Here is a 20,777-nt window from a genome sequence, read left to right as displayed (position 1 = left end):
GTGGGGGCTCAGGCACGTCATCAGGTAACAACAGGTGACTCTGCCCTATGAATGTACGCTTGTAACAGCCAATTACTGTGGACGTTCTGTGATCTGGTCTATCACTTGGTTGTTTGCAATGAGCAGCCACAATTGCCCAATGCCTGACACTTCCCTGAGCTCAGTAAATCTAATTCTCTCTTATTATTATTAATATTAAATTGAATTTGTAGAGTGCGCAGCTAACCCGGAGGGCCTCGTGGTGCCGGCCAAGTACGGAGGGAAAGGTATTGAGTGAAAGGAACAAATACTAGAGGTTAACATGAGGTTATGGCAGATTCTATGCACTTACAATGTAATGCTCCGTGCCGTAAGTACCTTATCTGGTCCTTTAAAACCGCACTTCTGACTCCAAAGCCACAAGTGCTAGCCTACACCTACTCAACAGTGTTCAAGCAACTCATAGAATGTTAGGGATACCCCCGACTAAAAGAGGGGAACCCTGTTAATGACTGTGATACATAAAACATGTTTTGAATTACATCAAATATATATTCATTGTGGTGACAAGGGGATCTTGACCCAGAATGCCTCTTGCAACACTCTTAAAACACTATTTTTAAATTATTTGTGTTCTAATTAAAGAAAAGAATCTCACCCTATTGGTTCTCTCTTGGTGAAGGTCAAGTTGCGGTTTGGACGAGCTTGATTAATTGGGATAGTTGAACCCTATGGAAAAAGACAATTAAAAGCAATCATTTTTTTTTGTATTTAAAAATTTAATTGTCTAATCTTATGTTTAATTTTTTTAAAGGCTTGCAAAATAAATTCTTATTTCCTCCTCTGTTATTATTGGTTTTGTTTTATTCAGAATATGCCAACACAGTTCTTGGTTCTAAAAAGCAAGATGTTGCAAAGTTATTGCAATTGATCCAATTGATCACTTGTGAAGGGGCCTACAGCCTTAGTGTGCTTTAGAAAAACGCTCTCCTGGCACGCCTTACCAAGGACTGCATCACCCTACAGGTCACACAGTGAATGATACTGTTTCCATCTTATATATGGTCTGACTGACCTGATTTCAAAGATCAGTCCTGATGTCTCCACTGAATAAACCTGCCTTCAGCTGCCTGCACTGTCATGAACAGCTCTGGCCCCAAAGCAGGAATCCACTGGCTGTCCAAACTACTAAGAATGGATGAGTATGTGATGGGACAGTGTCAACATTATGTAGACTAAACAAACATTAGCCCACATTAATCTATCCATCAGTCAAACTCTTAACTTAAAAACGGCAATGAAGTGAGCTAGTCACTGGCCGGAGGGGGCAGGGAAGTCAGGGGGCAATCTTTGAAAAAGCAGAGGAATACTCAGTTCCTATGCTCCTTCTCCAAGGTAAGTTGGCTACTGGAGGCATCACACATACAGAATATACAGTGCCTTCAGCCACTCTATAGACATGATTCAGATTCTCCTTCTACAAAGGAGACCAATGGGTAGAATTAGGCTGTTTCATGCCGGACAGCACAACAGCTTTCTTAAGGAGTCCGCCAAGTGTCAGTCTCCTACTCTTTTTATTTAATATCTGCACATTGCACCTCATGTCTCACTTTCCATCCCACAATCTTACTGTACATACTTCCGCTGATGATTTGCAAATTTATCTAAAGATTGGAGCCCTCAAGAACTCTTCTGCCCGATGTTAAATGTCCTCAAAGCACAGGAGGGAACCAAAAAATCATCCTACGTCCCCACCAAATTAACAAAAGCGGCACAAGAGAAAACTGTTATGAGGTGCTAGGCCAGGCAGAAAGATAACACAACAGCATGCAGGTTGGGAAGGAAACCACTGAATATCTGGAGCAAACCAATATTTGCTATAGGAAATTATCTCCTCCCTTAAACTAAGGGAAGGAAGAGGGGAAAGCCGTCAACCAGTACAGCGAGAGTGCAACCCATCAGAGCATCGTACAAATAAAACAAATGAGAAGAGAGCCTCAGTGTTCCCTTACTTAGTCTATAAATGGATGCGTAGGATCATGGAGTACTCTCAACAAACTCACAGACTTCTGAGTTCAATGAGGTACTGTTCAACCGGTTATGTTCACATACCAAGACATTGTGGAATCTGGTCATAAGAGCAAATATGGCAGACAACACACTTTGGGAACTATGCACATTGAATTACTAGGGTCTGCAACTGAAGGATGTATCTAGGCTAGAAGTATGTGAGTGGCACACAAGTGCCTGAAGCAATGCAATTATAGGGGGTTGTGTTTGGTATATTTTAGTGCTCTAAAATGTACATGCCAATAGGCTGTAAACTGTGTGCTACTCCTACAGGCTAAACACGGGTATATCCTAAACCAACACACCGTGCTGCCTATTTAGAGTTTGGCAGATGTGAGGTGTCAGAAAAAAGCACTGACTGGCCTGTCTGTCAAACTCACAGTTCCTGTACTCTAATTAAAGTTGGGGAAGCACCAGTTTTCTACCACCGGACTCTCCTCTGGCCCCGCCAAAGGTGAACTTTGAGCAACAGCCAATACGCCATCAGCCTGTCTGGCAATATATGGCAGAATATCCACCCTATTTAGGGCAGCAGTCTCATCATAGATGTTTTCTCTTTGGGACCAGTAGTGAAGCCTGGAGTCCCAAAGAGAAAACCAAAAAAGTACCCATACTCATTTGGAAAAAGCATGACAGGACCCTTTCTATTTTGATTTTCACAAACTCCCACTTTGAATGTTTGTTTTTGAAAACCAAAGCCTTTGCTGGCTGTGCGAACTAAACATAGCGCCATGCAGCAAAGATTCAGTGTATTCAGCAGAGCCACCGGTCTGTGGCTCCACTGAAGGCATATCTCTAAGCATAGCAGGCAATATTGGAGGACATCTTGGACCGTCCGCCATACTCTCATTAAACCTCTCTCTTTTAATTCTTTACACCGCGTAGAGCCACATTAAAATGAAATAACATTAATTTTAGTTGAAGATGTCCTTGTTGATATCACTGCACTGATATTTATTCCCCTACCCCACCCTTGACTTTTTCATTTTGTTTGAATTCTTTAGAGAAGATATGCCAACAAGGGCTGTCACTGAATTATTTTGTTTATAAAGGATGCCTTGTACACTCTGCAGGCATGCTTGAAGATGGCTGAAAGGATGGTGGGCCAACAGAAAAATGAAACCCCAGAATGATCTGGTTGGTGCACTCTGGAAAAAAGGAATACCTAGCACAAGCTGCACAAACAGTTATAAGGGCTACAAAACTTCCTGCCCTCCTAAATTAAGACTACTGTTTTAACTACCGTAGTTGCCACAGTCATTTATAATCTTAGTTGTTCTGATGCAACACCATGAGCAACTGGATCAACTGTACTTCTCCCCAATCTTTCTTGGATAGCTGAGATTACTACATTGTTTTTTTAATAGCACTGCATATTTAAAGTTGCCTGACAGTACCATTCTTCTGGCTAGAATGTATGTTGTCATCCCGCAGTCTTGTTCCCCGCAGTGAATCACAACGCGGTTGTTACAACGACCGCGTTGTGATTCCGCATACCACTACTCCGCAAGTCGGAACAACGACTTGCGGAGGGGGGCCGCTGGATGTTAGAATAGTATAATTTACTATTCCAACTCCAGTCTGTGCGGACAATAGGGAAGGTGTTGGATTTTAAATCCAACACCCCCCCCCCCCCCGCAAGTCGTTATTCCGAGTTGCGGAGTAATGATATGTGGAATCACAACGCGGTCGTTGTAACGACTGCGTTGTGATTCCCTGCGGGGAAAAAGATATGTGGTAAACGTTGTTTACCGTTTGGATTACATTTCAGGTTCTGTGAGTAGCATTGCTTTTTTATTATATAAACAGTTGAGAAGAGTCTACTGAGTTTCCAACATATTTCTTAGAATTCTGAGGAGAAACAATCTCAGTGGAAGTCTGTCTGCTCCAAAAACATTTCACAACGTTAGTTAATGTGTGGTTAGAACATCAGACATGTAAATGTAAGCTGCAGTTCTTTCCTCTCCAAAGGTCAGTGCTTGACTTGTGCGGGAACCACTGGCATTAGATCCTGAGCAGGTGTATTATTCTGTGCCAAAAACTAGTTCCCATGTTTGTGAGGGACGTCCATTGTTTTCAGATTTCCTCTATTTTTCCACAGATGCTGAGGGAAAGGAGCTTTTTGGCCAAAAATATAATCAAAATACAGTGATGATAACGACATATTTCATGACTGTTTGTGACAGAAAATAATATTTTTTCTTTATCACCTTATTAGTAATTATTTGTTCATCCTTTTTGAGCAATAATAATATGTGGTAACACAGACAAGGTAAGAAGGAAAGGATCAACCTGGCAGGGTCTCACCTGTATTTTATCGCACCACCCTGCAAAATATCGAAAGGTCTGGATGGACATCCCCACATGGGTCTTCAGCGCCAGGGTGTACACAGCTCCCGAGTCGATGGATTCAATGGTTGCCAGTTCTTCTTGGTGTTCCTCCATGAGGTCAGCTAGTCTAGTGAAGCAGGAAAACATGAATGGATTGAGAAAACTGTCCTCTTTAATTGCTGTTCGTCTACCCAGCCCATCACTGACCTCTTTGGGCAATAACGTGTGTCGATGTGGAAGATGGGAGTTTCTTAGCTTGCAACTTAAGCCTTGTTTACAAAGTCACACAGGATGAGAGTTGGGTCCCAGTAGAGGCCAATTACACATGAGATAAACTCATACCACCAAGCTATTAGTTAACCCCTTGGCCGCGGCAGTAATTCCGCCGCGGCGCTGGGGGGGAGAGGGGTCCGCGCGGCGCCGCCATGCTCGTGACGGAACCACTCTGTCACGAGCCAAGGGCGCGCTGTGCTTGTGACGGAGTGGTTCCGTCACGGCCCCGCCCGCGCAATAGAACGCCTGCGCAGGCGCGGAATTCCTGCAGCGTGGGCGAGGCGGCCGCGCCGTGACGGAACCACTCCGTCACCAGCACAGCGTGTCCGTGGCTCGTGACGGAGTAATTCCGTCATGAGCATGCAAGGGGTTAAGCCTTAAGAGCTCAAATCCAAAACAACACATGACAATTCATAGGAAAGCTTTGAGGAGTATGTGGGTAACAGAACGACAACTTATCCCAAATCTGAAACTCACATTATCTGGCACAAAACAGAAAGAATTTGCCTCAATACAAAAAGCATCACTTCTATGACAAGTGAATCTCTGGTGGTGGAAATGCCCCTTTGGTGCTCAGGACATTACCAGGAAGTGGTAGACACAAAAAACAGACTTTGCCAGAATTAGCTGGTAGTTCTACCATGGGCTATTCGATTGATAGATTCCTTACTTGTATATGAGTCGACCGCGGTCTCTGGCATTCATTTTACCCCACTCTCCATTCTCAAAGGCATCCTTAGCTGCTGCTACAGCTTTGTCCACATCAGCAATCTGAGCCAGAGATACTTTACAGATGGCCTGCAGGAAGAAATGCCAGCATCCATGGTAACACAGATAAAACTACGTATTGGCACATGGAAAAATTTAATATATCCCATTGTACATATTTAAATGCAGATGAATAGAAAAACAGGCTTACATTACCCATTACTATCCCACCTCATGCCACTGATTACAGCAAACATTCGAGAGAGCTTAATTCCCTTGAAAAACAACATTATGCACATAGAGCTCTAATATGAGTGGTGAATAAAATTTTTTTTAAATGTTAACAGCATCGGTACAGGACTGACTGAGTAATACATTTGTACTGTACCACATGCCCAAGAATTGCTTTAAGGGGATTTAGACAGAAGGACTACACCATCCAAGGACATACCCAAAATGAACATATTCATACAGCCAATGGAGGAAGCAAATGTAACAAATGAACATCAGCCAAATAATAACATCTGGCACTTAGGGCCAAAGACAATGTCAATTACATTACTTCTGTGTTCACGAATGGTGCCCTCCATGGCGGCGAAATAGGCGACCCGCCTTTTGGCCTTTGGCACAGAAGCATGTAGTTAACTGCTGTTTGGCCTTAACATAGAAGTGTGCCTATCCATACCATGCAGAAAAATGATTTTAGTTTTTTTAATTCCGTTTCAGGGAGAAGACATAAATGTTTAGGTCAAGCTTACCAGACCTGGTAAGGTGTCTGGATGGAAAATACCTATTGTCAGCTTACCAGATCTTACAGTGGGATTAAAGGTCACCCATTGCTTACCATTTGTTGACATAATTGTCCCTCTCATGTGCATGCTTCTCATTCAATGGCTTGGCTTGTCTATCTTGTATCTGTTCTACCCCTGGAGCACAGCCTCTTTATGTGTGTCCTTCCACAACGTTTAAGAAACTCCTTCAGAGTGCATGTGTTTTACAGCTGTGTCCCTCATGCGCTCCTCTTTCCCTGCTCCATGTTGCTCTCTCTCGACTGTGTGTTAGTCTCCCTCCGCCTGCGGTGCTCTCTTTAATTTTTTTTTGAGTAAGCACTCCACAAGTGCATGTGGTTTCCAGACGTTTCCTTTGTGGGCTGCTCTTCTCCTCCCGTTTTGTTCTTTCGACCATATGCTTCTCTCTCACCACCCACGAGACATATCTCCTTTTCTCTCTTACTCATTTCTGTTCCTGTGCTCTCCATGTGCTGCTTTTCCTGTTTTTCCCTCACCCTCTCCTCTGTTACCCCCACACAACCCAACACCCACAGAGCTTTTTTTCAATTAGCCCTTTCGCACTAAAAATATATTTATTGATCCAAGATGGTGGACACCACTTAGATTGGTAAATAAAGAATAAAGCAATGGGTGCCCACTGCCATCAGAATGCATGCCTTTTGTTTATTTATTTTTGACTGCGCTGCACTGGGTCCTGATGTTGTATAGCACCACCGAAAGCAATTGGTAAAGCAACTAAGTCTTAAAAGCAAGACCAATTGGTTTTGCCAATACTTGTTCTAATTTGCATATGAGGTATTGCAACATATAAATGTCACATAACCCTTTCAAGTATGGCTGGGTGTACAGGCAGTCAGTCAGTCAAAATACTTTATTTCGATAATTCAATATCATAAAAAGACGGTAATACATACTATACAATCAAATAGACTTTAAAAGCAAAATACAATTTTTATGTTTAAAAATCCCACAAATTTCATAAATGTTAAAAAATCATTTTACAGGAAATTTAGCTGCCATATTACATTGCCCAATAAAAAGAAAAATATATACAATACAAAAAATCCAACTTTATAAAAATACAATTGATTACAATGTATCATTCTCTTGTTCCTAACCCTAACAGCACCCACCAAATAACTGGCAACATTAAAAATAACCCTAGGGCTATTTAATATTTGTAAATATAGGAGAGCGGGCTTAACTTTAAAAAACCCTACCTCCTTAAGGATGGGGACAAGAAACTTCGTCCTTACAGCCGTGTAATGACCACAAAACATCAGAAAATGCATTGTGTCCTGCTTGGAAAAATTATCGCAGAACACGGTGGTGCCTGTTCAGGACTGCTCCATTCAGGAAAGTGACCTAAATTCAGATAGATCATATTTAAACGGAAACGTGTTAAAAGAAACCTGTGGTAAGAACGATTAACTAAGACAAGGTAAAGTTCAGGTCCTGGGGGATTGGCAACAATAAGATTAGCCCTTACAGTGGGTTTTCTGAGCTCAATTTCCTCTCTATTTAGGGACAGCATCTGTAACATGGCCCCCTTCGTTAATGCTATGTCCTTGCGAGTTATTTTATCTGGTGAGAAAAAGAGCTCCGGTCTCCCTAGTTTATGAAACCACTGTTTAACATAAGATAACCACTTAATTTTATTTACATTGTCTAGTAAGAGGCAATCTTTAAGGATAACATGATTCAGGGAGAGTTCATCATTCAACCAGGTCTTTAGCCAGGATATTAAGGGGGCCACTCTTATCATATCTGTAATAAAACCGGCCCCTAGCTCTGAATGGATCGTGTATGATGGGGTCGACTGTGGCACTGATAAGATCGATCTCATAAATTTATTTTCAGTGACTTGTAGACAGTCTATGGCACTATGACCCCATAATGAGCAGCCATATGTGGCTACCGTCAAACTTTTGGCTTTATAAATATTCAACAGAGCTACTGTGGGCCTAGCCCCCAGTTTTTTGCTAAAGCCCATGATTGCTGAGGAGGTTCTGGCGAAGGCAGCATTTCTATTTTTAATCTGCGGTCCCCAGGTCCCCTTCTCCTCGAAGATAATCCCCAAGTACGGGAATGTAGGGACTCTGCTAAGTTCCTCCTCGCAACAGCGAAACATTTTCGAGTTTTTCTTTCTTGAGCCCCTTCCCGTAATCATGATTTGAGATTTCTTTACATTTATTTTGAGGGAAGTCATAATAAGGCCAAAAGCGTCCAGCAAACGTTGAAGCCCGACCCCGGTCCGTGCTAGGAGGACCGTGTCATCCGCATACAGGAGAACCGGTATACCAAGTTCCCCTATATGCGGTATGTCAAGCGCGGCCTCCCTAAGCACGGGCTCAAGGGCGTTTATATAGACTGTAAACAGAAGGGGGGCCATAATACACCCCTGCCTGACCCCCCTTTCTGATTTAAAGTGGCTAGAACAACGCCCCTCTGCGTTCACCCTAACAGAAGCCAAGAGACCAGAATGTAGGTCCGCTAAAAAATTTACCAGGGCATGATCAAGACCTAAATCAATTAAAATCTGCCAAAGTTTTGTGCGATTTACAAGGTCAAAGGCCGAGGACAGGTCCATAAACCCCAGATATAGTGACCCATCCTTGGCCTTGGTGTATTTATCCACCAACAGTTGTAGGTTAAGGCACTGGTCCAAAGTGCATCTTTTGGATCTGAATCCATATTGCACATTTGACAGTATCCCTTTGTCATCAAGCCACTCCTGTAATTTGTGCAGAATGACCCGTCCCAAGATTTTAACCGATGAATCTATTAAAGAAATCGGTCGATAACAGGCTGGGTCTACCCTGTCGCCTTTCTTAAAAACTGGGATGATGATGGATTCTTTCCAAGATACTGGGATGTTGTTATGGTTTAATGCATTAAAGACCTTGCACAAGATCTTTGACCACAATTTTGGGGCATATTTGAAAATATCGGCAGGGACCCCGTCGGGGCCAGGTGCCTTATTTTTCAGGGTCTGGTCTATCGCCCTTTCCACTTCTAAGAACTCAAAGGTAACACAGGAACCCTCCTTACTATAGGTGGTGTCATTTAATGGGTCCTGCTGGGCGGTATTAGAGTATATGCTCCCGAAATGGTTAATCCATGCATCATCAGGAATATTGGACTCGAGGGGGTGATTCTCCTCGTTTGAGAAAAGTGGCTGGTTTACTACTTCCCAGAACTGACTGCTGTTTTTTAATGTCTCTGGTTCAAGTAGCTTTAACCAGGCCTTTTCTTTTAGCTCGTTCTTCCTAGTTTGTATAGTGTTTTTATAACATACTCTTAACTTAGCTATTTGGGCACGGTCTTTTGGGCTAGTCTTCAGGGCCTTAAGTAGATCAGCATGTGCCTTTGAGCATGAATGATCAAACCATCTCTTTGCATGTTGTTTAGGGAGTCCCTTTGCCCCAGTTAAACTTTGGTTGATCTGTTTGCAGATGTTGTCAAACGCAATAACTACTTGTGAACTTAATGCCCGTGTATCTAGGCAAATATCTACATCATTCACCGCCCTGCCCAAAACGTCCTGTACAATAGTTTCAGGATTTATATTCGACCACTTCAACCTACGACCTTGGTCTATGGAAATCACATTTTGGCCTCCCTTATGTGACACTGATTTCAAGGTTAAAAAGTCCCTAGACAATACCTCTACTAGGACCGGGTTGTGATCACTAAAAACTGAGACAACTGTTTTATACCTTACCACTTTACCTAATATATAACAAGACATGAAAATAAAATCAATAATTGTACCATCTCCAGGTCCTTTCAAAGTAGGGACCTTTTTTCACCCTCACTGCATCCAGATTCATACAGATTCCACACAGCCAAGAAATCTTCAAGGGCCTCCCCTCTTTTTGAATGGTCAAAATGCGTAACTGTAGAACAGGGAGGTCCCTCTTCTACTGAGTTGGCACAAGACTGGTTACAGGGATGAATATTGAAGTCGCCTAAAAGAATTATCTCAAAGCAATTTACTTTGGTTCTATAAACTGACAAAAAGTGATCGAGGTAGTCCAGATTATATCTGGTACTTTCATTAGCATTTGCGTTATAAAAATTAATAAACAAAATATTAGGTGAATTGGGGGAATTCAATTCAACAATTAGACAATTTTGGCAACCTGAGTCAAGCTGGACTAGCACTCCTTTTAGATCAAGTTTGAACAAACTTAGTAAACCTCCTTTTGGTCTTCCTGCCACGCTACTTGTGGCCGGAATAAAAAAATGTCTGTATCCATCTAGGGAAAAGCTGTTCAATAGGTCCCAGGTCTCCTGAAATGCCAAAATGTCAAAAGATTGCAAAAAGTCAATCCATATTTCATTCTCACCTTTACCCCTAATCCCGGCAATGTTCCAGGTCATAATTCTACAAGATTGTGAGTTAGTCCGTGAATTGTTTACCAGTCAATCATTTTCCTCCAAGGAGGCTGAGGGCGTGAACCGATTGAACAATGGGAGAATTTGTTCAGCTTGAAAGTTTGGCCTGCACAAACTATAACAATAAGAATCCGATGGCATGGGGTTTCGATAGCCGAACTGGGCACATGACAGAGCGCCCTGCATGGATGAAGATGTTGATGGATTTTGTTGGACAACTTGAGGTTTGGAGATGTTACTAAGGTGGTTGTAGAAAAACCCAAGGGGGCGCGCACATATAGAATCATCTGTAGTTGGTAAAGAAGCAGCCCTTAGCAGAACAGTAGCTACATGCTGTGGGTGCTTAAAGTTTACAATGATGCAGTCCCCCCTGATCGTTTTTCTTGAACCACCTATCCAAGCCACTCTACGTGTCGATATAATATCATTACAAAATGCGACAGGAAAGCCACAATATTTACTCAACCATGCTACTACTTTATAGTTCAAGGAATCAGTCGTTTCCCCCCTTGCGTCATTTAACCGCAAGTCTACTCCGGGGACGTTGGTTAGCACTACTATATATGGGGCACAATCTGGTGGGAGATTAACTAGGGGTCTTTGCTTGCCTTCCCTCTGCCCCAAATTGTCGCCTACGACATTAGGTTGCGAGTTAGTCCTGAAAATGGGTGGGGGAGTGGTTTGATTGCTAGGGGGTTGAGCAGGTGTTACAACTGGCACGATGTATGTTGCAGCCCCCTCATTTACAGCGGTGCCCATATTAGTATTCCTAGCTGTTTTAGATGAGGACAAATGTGCAGATAAAAGAACACCCAACCTAGAAACCTCCTTTGAAACCTGGTCCATTTTGTCCCCAACCCCTTTACTGGGAACAGCAGCACCCTTATTTTCTTTGGTGATCACAATAGATTTTTGGGGATTTTGTGAAGTGGCTAAGTGGGTAGCTAAAAGATTGCCCAATCTAGATACTTCTCTTGTAACCTGTTCCACTCTATCTGCCAATGGTCTAAACATAGTCTCCATTTTCAGCACAAACATGTTAACCAGGGAGTCAATTTGATCACTATTCAGTTTAGTCATGTCAGCCTCATTTAGTTTATCAGGGAAGACTCCTACTTTATCTGGTGTGGTGCCTGCCTTCTTGGCTCTTCTGTATCCTCCCCGTTTACTTTGTGACCCTCTACAGGCCCTCACTTTTCTTCGTACCTGCGAGGGTTCCGGGGAAGATGTTGGTAAAGGTTGTAATGTAGAGGACAGGGAGTTATCTAATATCTCCACAGTGGGTACTGAGATTAATTAATTAATTAATTGTGGGTTTATATAGTGCTAGGATCGACTCCCGGAGGAGTATCTCCGCGCTTCGACCGCTGGGGAACCCGTCCTGGCTCACCCTGAGAGATGGTCCCTAATGGGTATCTCTAAGGTGCGACCAAGCATCCCCGGCGGTCTGGGGGGCCGTTGTGAAGATGAGGCAAGCTAATGCCCAGAGTTGCCGAGTGTGGTCCCTGGCTAGAGTAGGCACCGAGGCGAGAATTATCGAGCCCGCTGACCCTGGTCCACGACCCTGCCGCGTCGGGAATCGAACCCTGGTCCCGGGCCGTCCTCTGCTTACGGGTCTGCCGCCTCTAACCAGTGAGCCACACTTCTTCACATGGCAGATGTGTCTGTCTCCACTGCTATTTGAGTGCCTTGAATATCCCCTGAAGCTAGATCAAAAGTCTCTGGTGGTACTAGACCACTTGTAGGTGAAGCAGGCGGACTGATTCGGCTTAAAGACATGTGGCGTGCTGTGTTGATTTTACTCACAACTTTTACCATATAGTTATCTATCGGCCCTGACAATGTTGGCGTTTTTGAGGAACGCAATTTAGCCATGTCGGACTGGCTCAAATACCAGCCTGTCGAAAACACCCAAAAATAAACTCTCACGGTTCACAGAATGTCCCGGAAAGATGACCCAAAGTCCGTCGCCCAGCCCGGCCTCTTCTGGTCTCTGACGGCCGCAGACGGCCCCGCCCTTGTCCCGGGCTTCTCCCGGGCAGCTCCCGCGCGCGACTCGTGGTGCGAGTGAGGGACGCGGGCTATGAAGCGCCTCCGGTCGCGCTGGTGATGCTGAGGTGTGCGCCGGCCCCGGGGCTGCTGGGAAATGTAGTTCCCGGGTGGGAACTACCGCCGTTTCCCTCACGGCTCTCCCGGTCTGCAAAAGCCGTTCCCCTCACGGCGCTGGATGCTGTATGCTGCGTGCTGCCCCTGCCACGGGCTGCACAGGTCAAGATTGTTTCCCCCAGAGCTCGTCGGGGACGCGGCTATGAAGCGCCTCCGGTCGCGCTGGTGATGCTGAGGTGTACGCCGGCCCCGGGGCTGCTGGGAAATGTAGTTCCCAGGTGGGAACTACCGCTGTTTCCCTCGCGGCTCTCCCGGTCTGCAAAAGCCGTTCCCCTCACGGCGCTGGATGCTGTATGCTGCGTGCTGCCCCTGCCACGGGCTGCACAGGTCAAGATTGTTTCCCCCAGAGCTCGTCGGGGACGAGGGCTATGAAGCGCCTCCGGTCGCGCTGGTGATGCTGAGGTGTGCGCCGGCCCCGGGGCTGCTGGGAAATGTAGTTCCCGGGTGGGAACTACCGCCGTTTCCCTCACGGCTCTCCCGGTCTGCAAAAGCCGTTCCCCCTCACGGCGCTGAAGGCTGTATGCTGCGTGCTGCCCCTGCCACGGGCTGCACAGGTCAAGATTGGTGTACAGGCATATTGATTCTCCTCTGGTGTTAAGCAGTTTCAGCAGTTCCATTTACCCAATGAGCAGAGTAGAAGACAATGGGCCAGATGTAGGTAGCCCAATACCGGTCGGTAACGGCCGAAATTACCGAATTTCGGCCGTTACCGACCAGTATTGGGCATTTGAGGTGTAGGTGGCAGGATTGCAGGTTTCGGTAATTTACCGATTCGGTAATTTAAGGAATCGGTAAATTACCGAATTCTTAACATACCGAATCGGTAAATTACCGAGTCCGCAATGTAGGGAGCACTCAAGTGAGTGCATTCCTGAGTTAAGGATTCGTTTTTTACCACCAACTGGTAAATATCGAAAACCTTTGGAAAAGCAAATTTGTGCTTTTTCCAAAGTGCCATGTGGCAGACATACATGCCCTTAGGGCATGTATGTGTGCCACATGTGCACACATGCACCATTCAGGGGTGCAACAGGGTGTCAATGTGACACCCTGCCACCCTTGAATATGTGCCCCATATAACCGATTCGGTATTTACGGAATCGGTAATAGTAAATGTCTTCCCATTCATTCCTATGGGCCTCCAGGCCCATAGGAATGAATGGGAATTACCGATTCGGTAAATATCGAATCGGTAAATACCGAATTTTACCGATTCGGTAACATTTACCTAATGATTACCTACATACTATTTACCTATTCTTAACTACCGAATCATTAAAAAATCGGTATTTACGAATAGGTAAATAGAGATTACCCACATATGGCCCCAAATGCCTTATAACCAGTTATGGGATACTTTGATTCAAGATACAAAACAGAGTTCACTGGTTGACTTATTTAAAAAGATTTTGATATGAGGTAATTTAAGGAAGCCATCGCCCTCACACTAGGTACAAAACATCCTGTAAGTTACACACTGGCCCAAATTCTCATCAAGCTGTGGAAAAAGAGGAGTACACGGCTCAACAGCTTTGGTTCATACGACTCTTCGGAGAAGGATCTTTAGAACTTTTGACCTGTGAAGATGTGGACGTGGCCAGCACAGACATTTTTTGTAGTGACTCATTTTTTAATGCTGATTTCATTGTTTTAACATAAGTGCAATCTTATTGACATATGTACATTATTACCCCGTGCTACTCACAACTCTCAATAGAGCTTCACAACCATGATTTTAGCGAGGTAAGAGCACCGCCGATTTACGGTGATGCTCCCACTCCGCTAGGCTTTAAATGAGGCAGTAAGTTTGGAAGAATTTCTCACTTTTCTTGCATTCTCAAAGAATGTCTGGCGTACTCCTGGAAAAAATTATGACCGAGTTTTCCAAGAGTACTAAAATGCATACAATTTACTCATGCAGAACTTCTTGTACCTAGACAACTCCTCATTGGTAAATTTGAAGCAAATGTGTATTGGCCAATGTCTTTAACCCCTTCGCCGCGGGGGTAATTCCCTCGCAGTGCTGGGTGGAGTGCGCACAGGGCCCCGGTGCTCGTGACGAGCTCAGCTCGTCACGCAGCACGGTGACGCTGTACTCATGACGAGCTGAGCTTGTCACGGCCACGCCCGTTTCAATAGAACGCTCAGCTCAGTGGAGGAATTATCCCCGCGTGTGAGCGCCGCAGCCGTTATGACGAGCTCAGCTCGTCATGAGCACAGCGCAGCCGTGCCTCATGACGAGCTGAGCTCGTCATGAGCACGCATGAGGTTAATGTAAAGTTTTCCTACTTTATGAACATAGCTTTCTTGCACTTCCAAGAAAGGTTCTAATGACAAAGGAACACTCTTGTTTCAGACATAAATACCAGCCGGCATCATAGGGCAACTCTTTATGGCTTTGCTCATTCGTTTTTCATCCCTCACTGATATCCACCATCGACTTACAGTTCCATCAGTTGGGTTGATGGTTTCATACGTTTTATTGCCTTCAGCATCCACAAACTGTCCATTAACAAAGAGTTGGTGAGGCATCTTTATGGTCATGTTATTTATATTCTTCTCCACCTGATAAAACATAAGAAAAAGCATATTTCCTTTGGTTCAATGGAAAATAATATGGGGATTAAAAATAAAGACTAACTTTGCGAACAATAACAACTTAATGTAGAAAATTACATTTACATGACAGTGTTTGTAAAAGAAATACTGTGACCTGAAGCATCATGAAATTTTAGAAACAATATTACAATTTCATTTTAAACACCAAGAATGTTTTCAACTTAAAATAATGATTACAATGCCTTAAAAGAGGTATTTTTACCAGCCAATGACGTTTCTTCGTGAGACAGGAGCCGAATATTTGTGTTTGAGTTTGCAGTTATGACCACAAACTTTATGCTGACCTGAAACATCATCAAATTTTACCACCAACAAAACAATTTAATTATAATCACCTAATACAGTTTCAAGTTAAAATATGGATACAATTGACAAAAGTGGAGGTTTTAACAGATGAAACTTGATGACATACCTGCATGACATAGCTACAGATTATTTATAGTAGAGTTAGATTGAAAACATATAGAAATTATTTTTTTCCCAGATTTCTTAATTTCACCATGAATCTTCAACAAATATTATGTGAACCACAGAGAGGGCCCCATATTTAAATTGAGTTTGGGTGTTTTTTCAGATATTCTTTCTTGATTCCCTATTCTGTGATTAAATCTATTGTTTGCCATTTTATGGCTGTAAGTCACAGATTTTGGAATTGTAAGGTTTGATGGTGTGTGTACAGAAAGAAGTAGGGTTTGGGGGAAGACGCTGTGAATTTTAACTGGACCACAAAACTCAGACTAATTCCATGTTCCAACGCTCAGACTCCCAGCTTTTCTCACTGCAGACCGACACAATGGCACTGGGTCCTGGCACTCGCAGACTCCTTAGTGCTTACTCCAAGATTACCATTGTTTTTTTTTGTAGTGCACCCGTCTTCCTTTTATGAAGGAAGTCATTGCACACATCAGGGATGGGCCTTGATGTCAAGAGCAAGGGTAATGTCGAACAGTAGGCAGGAAAGTTTTAACAGTAGAGCTTTCGATGTGTGATGAGAGGAAGGCTGTTCCAGAGGTTGGTAAAGTGACTTCAAATGTCATGAACATAAAGTTTGGTCTTTTTTGTACCAAGGGACCTGGATAAGGCGGTCTGAGGATAACCACAGGTTTATAGATGGAGAACAAGTTGAATTTTCTCTGAACTTTCAACTTTTGTAGTCAGGACTGGGAATATCCATGCAAAGGCTACCATCATAGTCTAAACTTGAAGATGTGAGGGCATTTATTGCTGTGCACGAACACTAGATATGGAAGAACCTTTTAAGGCTGTGTACACAAAAGGTGGTTGACGCTGTAGCAGGAGGGAAGATCTTCCAAGGATCCCTCAGGAGTCACTCTGGTAGGAGGCATCCACCTCTATATGGCATCCTGCAAGGTCTTAGGCACAGAACATTCTACTACTGTCATTTCAAGGCACCACCTCATCCTCACTTCTACCCTCTGACTGTCATATACTGACCAATTACTCACCACATAACTTTACTATCAGAAAACAATAAATGAATCACATTGTTAACACAGCTCAGCAATTCCTAAATAACACGCTGCTTCCTATCTCTTACGCAAAGAACAAATGAGACAGAATCAAACAAACAATGCTATACGAACACAACCTCACTGTGGTTCATAAACAAACCCATGTAATAAAAATAGAGGAAGCCCGAATAACCCTATACCTGGACTTGTATAATACTCAAAAGCAAAACTGGTTCTCTATATGGATCACTCAAACCTACCTAATAGTCTCACGGATGGTGGTGCTGTTCACTATTGGAACAAAAGAAATTCATGGTTTGATAGTAACTTAATTTTCTTTTATTTTTCGTTGCTCGGGTATCACAACAATATAAGTAATGTACAAACAAATGAGAATCATAAATAAATCCATTCACCTGCTCTACGTCCTATTGCGTCATTCCAGAGTTATGCCACTCACATCTGCTTGGACTGTTCAAAGGAAACCACCCCAGAGTAATTAGGAGAAACTATCTATTCCATAGTATCAACGAGGACACCAAACCCACGCATACAGTATGCTCTGCCTTAGGGTGCCCTTCTATCAAACCAACTAACCTAATCACAGCACACACATTCAAAATGGTACAATTAAGCACTCCACAACATCAATCCATTCTATCACACAAGCCCGACACACTAAGGCGCCGACCAAGGAAGAACATTGATACTGTACACCAGACCCAAGCTCCTGGAACCATAACGCAGATACGTGGGACCTTCAAAACCATACGCAGAGTTGACTGGGCCTAGTGCACGTAAGCTGGCACCTGGATCCAACACCTACAATTTACTACAGCCAACCTACTCATTCTTAGGAAATGCTGACTGAACTCATTACACAACAGGAGGACACTCCTGCATGCAAACAAGTCCCAAAAGCACACATGCCAAACTAATCACACAAAGAATCCCCAACACCTTGACTTCCTAACAACAACAGACAAGACAATGAGGCTACACAATGAGAACAATGCAATGACTTTGTTTCCCTTAAATCAAACCACATATTAATCACAGGTTACACACATCTCCATGCCAAATAATAATAACAATGTTAAAACAAAAGGTATTCTTCTTCCCCTAATACAAACTTTTCGTAGTACACTCACAGGTTGCACTCAACACAACCAACTGACACTGAGAGAGGGTGCTGTCCTTCCACTAACCAGACAGACACACTTGCCTGTATTCCTCCTGACTGTAACAGGCCTGGAGATCTCTCTTCAACAGACTACTTGTAGCATAATACTAACCAAAACCTGCCTATAAAGTAGGGGTGGGCGGAATTTGTGTAGCCGTGCTACGCAAAGCTCAGCGAAAAATACGAAATCTCTGCGAGCACGCAAAAGTTCCGCAAACACGCGGAATTGCTTGTTCCGCCCGTTCGCAATGCTTTTTTCCTGTTCGCGAACGCTGTTTGCGTGCTCGGGGAGAAATATCTCGCAAACAAGCATTTTGAAAGCGCGAACAAGCAAAAAATTCCGCGAATGAAGGGAATTTTTGGCAATTCCGCATTCTCCGCGGAACGCGAAATTACTCAAATTCCGCAAATTCCACGAGCGGAGTGGAATTTACCGCCCAGGCCAACTATAAAGGACATAACTGCAGTGAGTGTGACGTTCACACTACTTAGGTAGCACTCTCCCCAACTCAACACTATGTAAAGGTTCTCACCTAAACCAAACCTCTAATATGACACATACTGCACTCCACAATCAGTCACACTCCAGGGAGAGGAGACTAGCACACAGTACATTAAAACTGCACAGAATCCTAAGCAAACCAACAAACTTTACGGTTCCCTGAAGAGTCTCACAGATTGTTGATTTACATACTCGAAACAGAAAATACGCAAACCAAATCTTTTGGGTCAACATTTTCATATGAGGCGTTTAAAAGGCCATTTTTCACTCTATCACACTGCAAATCAAATGTAACACATGGTATATATTACTTCACATGAAGCTTTACACATTGTATGAACGATGCCCAATGAACATAATTGTATTTAGTATTTCATCACCAAAGTCTGGAGAACTAACAGCAAAACAATTCAGCAACAAAAGCGAACACACAATATTTTGTTGAACCCAAAAGAGCTCTGCAAGGATATCATTGTTATAACACAACTGTACAGATAAAAGTCTTTCCAGATACAGAAAGTAATAATGTAAAGAAATGTTTCTAAGTGGCTGAAAAAACCCATATCTAAGATTGAAGAACATCAGAAATCAATTTACAATCTAGAGATTCAGTAGCACCAATATCAACCACGTGGACCCTTTCTACTGTATTTGAAGCATCATCTAAAAAATGTGTAGTAGCTGACTCAATGCAACATCTTGCCTATCAGCCTGACTGGTACTTGCTGAAAGGCAGACACTTCACCCTAGAAGGCATCTCCAACCAACCTGCAACTACTTCCCACTGCCTCTCCTATTTGAATCTCCCACCTGCTAACCAGAAGAAAACATTTAATCAAGTCCTGTAGCATTTTCTCTCAAAATGGCAAGTCCTGTTCAAACTGTGCTCCAAGGTGACGTGTACATTCTGAAATTAACCTGGAAGGCTAAACATATAAGCACAATATTCATGTAAACATCCTTGACTTTTGCTCCATCAATACTGTTCAAACACGCCAACCAGAAAACCAGTAAGCTGCATTTTCCCCTTTAGGGAATTCCTCATTTCGGATGCATTGCCTTCACACCCTCAGGGAATCAGGGCATGATGCCCAAGGGCCAGAGATACCTACATAATCAATGACCAGCTCTTCCTTTCCGTCTTCTCCTCTCATTCGTCTCACCAACATCTGGATAAATTCTCCAAATGTTGTCGCCATGTACACATCTTCATTCTGTAACTGCAGGCCGCCGCATTTCAGCTTCACCTCCTCTACCAGTCTGCGTACAACGAGAACCCAAGAGCAAGAGGTGTGAGCAACTGTGATCTCCCGGCCAATACTCATAGAAGCGATAGAGTCAAAAGGTAAAAAAAAAAGGGGGTGACATGGCCACTGCAATTATGCTTTTAATTAGAAATAACACACAAATGGGCAAGAAAAGCACAGTGACAAAATGAGGGAATAAAATGAGTGAGTGACAGCAGCAGAGAGAAAGGGTAGTTAGATTTGAGTAGAGGAATTGAAAAATTGTGTGACAATGGGATGATGTAAAATTATCAGAGTGAGAAAGAGGACAATGTGAGATAACAAGGAGACAGTGACAACAACCTGTGTGTTGGATCACTGACAGTATATCGGAAACAGAAATATTGTGTGGACAGAATATTCAGTCAAGGAGACGTGGATTTCCTTATTTTGAGCTCACGCAGAATTCATCCAGCTTCATTCAGAGCACTGTAGCTGCAGTTGTGTTAGCATTCTGGTAGGGTGACTAGAATGGCAGTGGCATAATCGACCTTTGATTGTCCAGTGAGACAACTACAGTGTGGTGAAGGATCTTGATAATAAAGTGTGTATATGAGCTGGCACACCAACTAGAAATATGTGATGGCAGAGCTGACCTGGGACCTAATGCTTAAGTTGGGGTCGAGCAAGACACCCAGGGTTTGCACAAATTGAGCAGATATATTCGAGTATCTGAAAACATAGGTGGCTTAGGGAAAGAAGTAGGAATTACAGCAGATGACATGGGGCCAAGAATAACTCCTGTTCTTCAGAACTACAAAGAGAAGGGAAGGGAAGGCCTTTCTTAGTTCTATGCTTAAGTCTTCTCCGCATTAATGGTACGGCGAGCAGATGAAGATGCACTGAATTTGAGGAAACATATAGGCAGTCACATTGCACCTCATAAACTCAAGTTCTCTGGAGAAGTAATGTTCCTTTCGCTTTGAACACAGGCATGTTACCTCCTCAATTTATAGTGGTATATTTCAGGAGTGCCCTACATCTGCTTTATGAGGG

General features: G+C 43.4%; 1 protein-coding gene across 1 annotated transcript in view; it reads right to left on the bottom strand.

Moving 5' to 3' along the window:
• The window catches only part of ALDH1L1 (aldehyde dehydrogenase 1 family member L1), a 192,171-nt gene that overhangs the window by 43,957 nt on the left and 127,437 nt on the right, over nt 1–20,777 (bottom strand). The window contains exons 10-14 of the mRNA XM_078661722.1: nt 19,608–19,755; nt 15,165–15,284; nt 5,324–5,451; nt 4,357–4,507; nt 638–708 (exon numbers count right to left, since the gene is read on the bottom strand). Of these exons, the coding sequence (XP_078517848.1) occupies nt 638–708; nt 4,357–4,507; nt 5,324–5,451; nt 15,165–15,284; nt 19,608–19,755 (618 nt within the window). The remainder of the gene's footprint in view (nt 1–637; nt 709–4,356; nt 4,508–5,323; nt 5,452–15,164; nt 15,285–19,607; nt 19,756–20,777) is intronic.

This window comes from Lissotriton helveticus, chromosome 9 (genome assembly GCF_964261635.1).
Source record: "Lissotriton helveticus chromosome 9, aLisHel1.1, whole genome shotgun sequence".
Lineage (NCBI taxonomy): Eukaryota > Metazoa > Chordata > Amphibia > Caudata > Salamandridae > Lissotriton > Lissotriton helveticus.
Note: the sequence above shows the minus strand (reverse complement) of the source record. Positions and strands in the feature narration are given on the sequence as shown.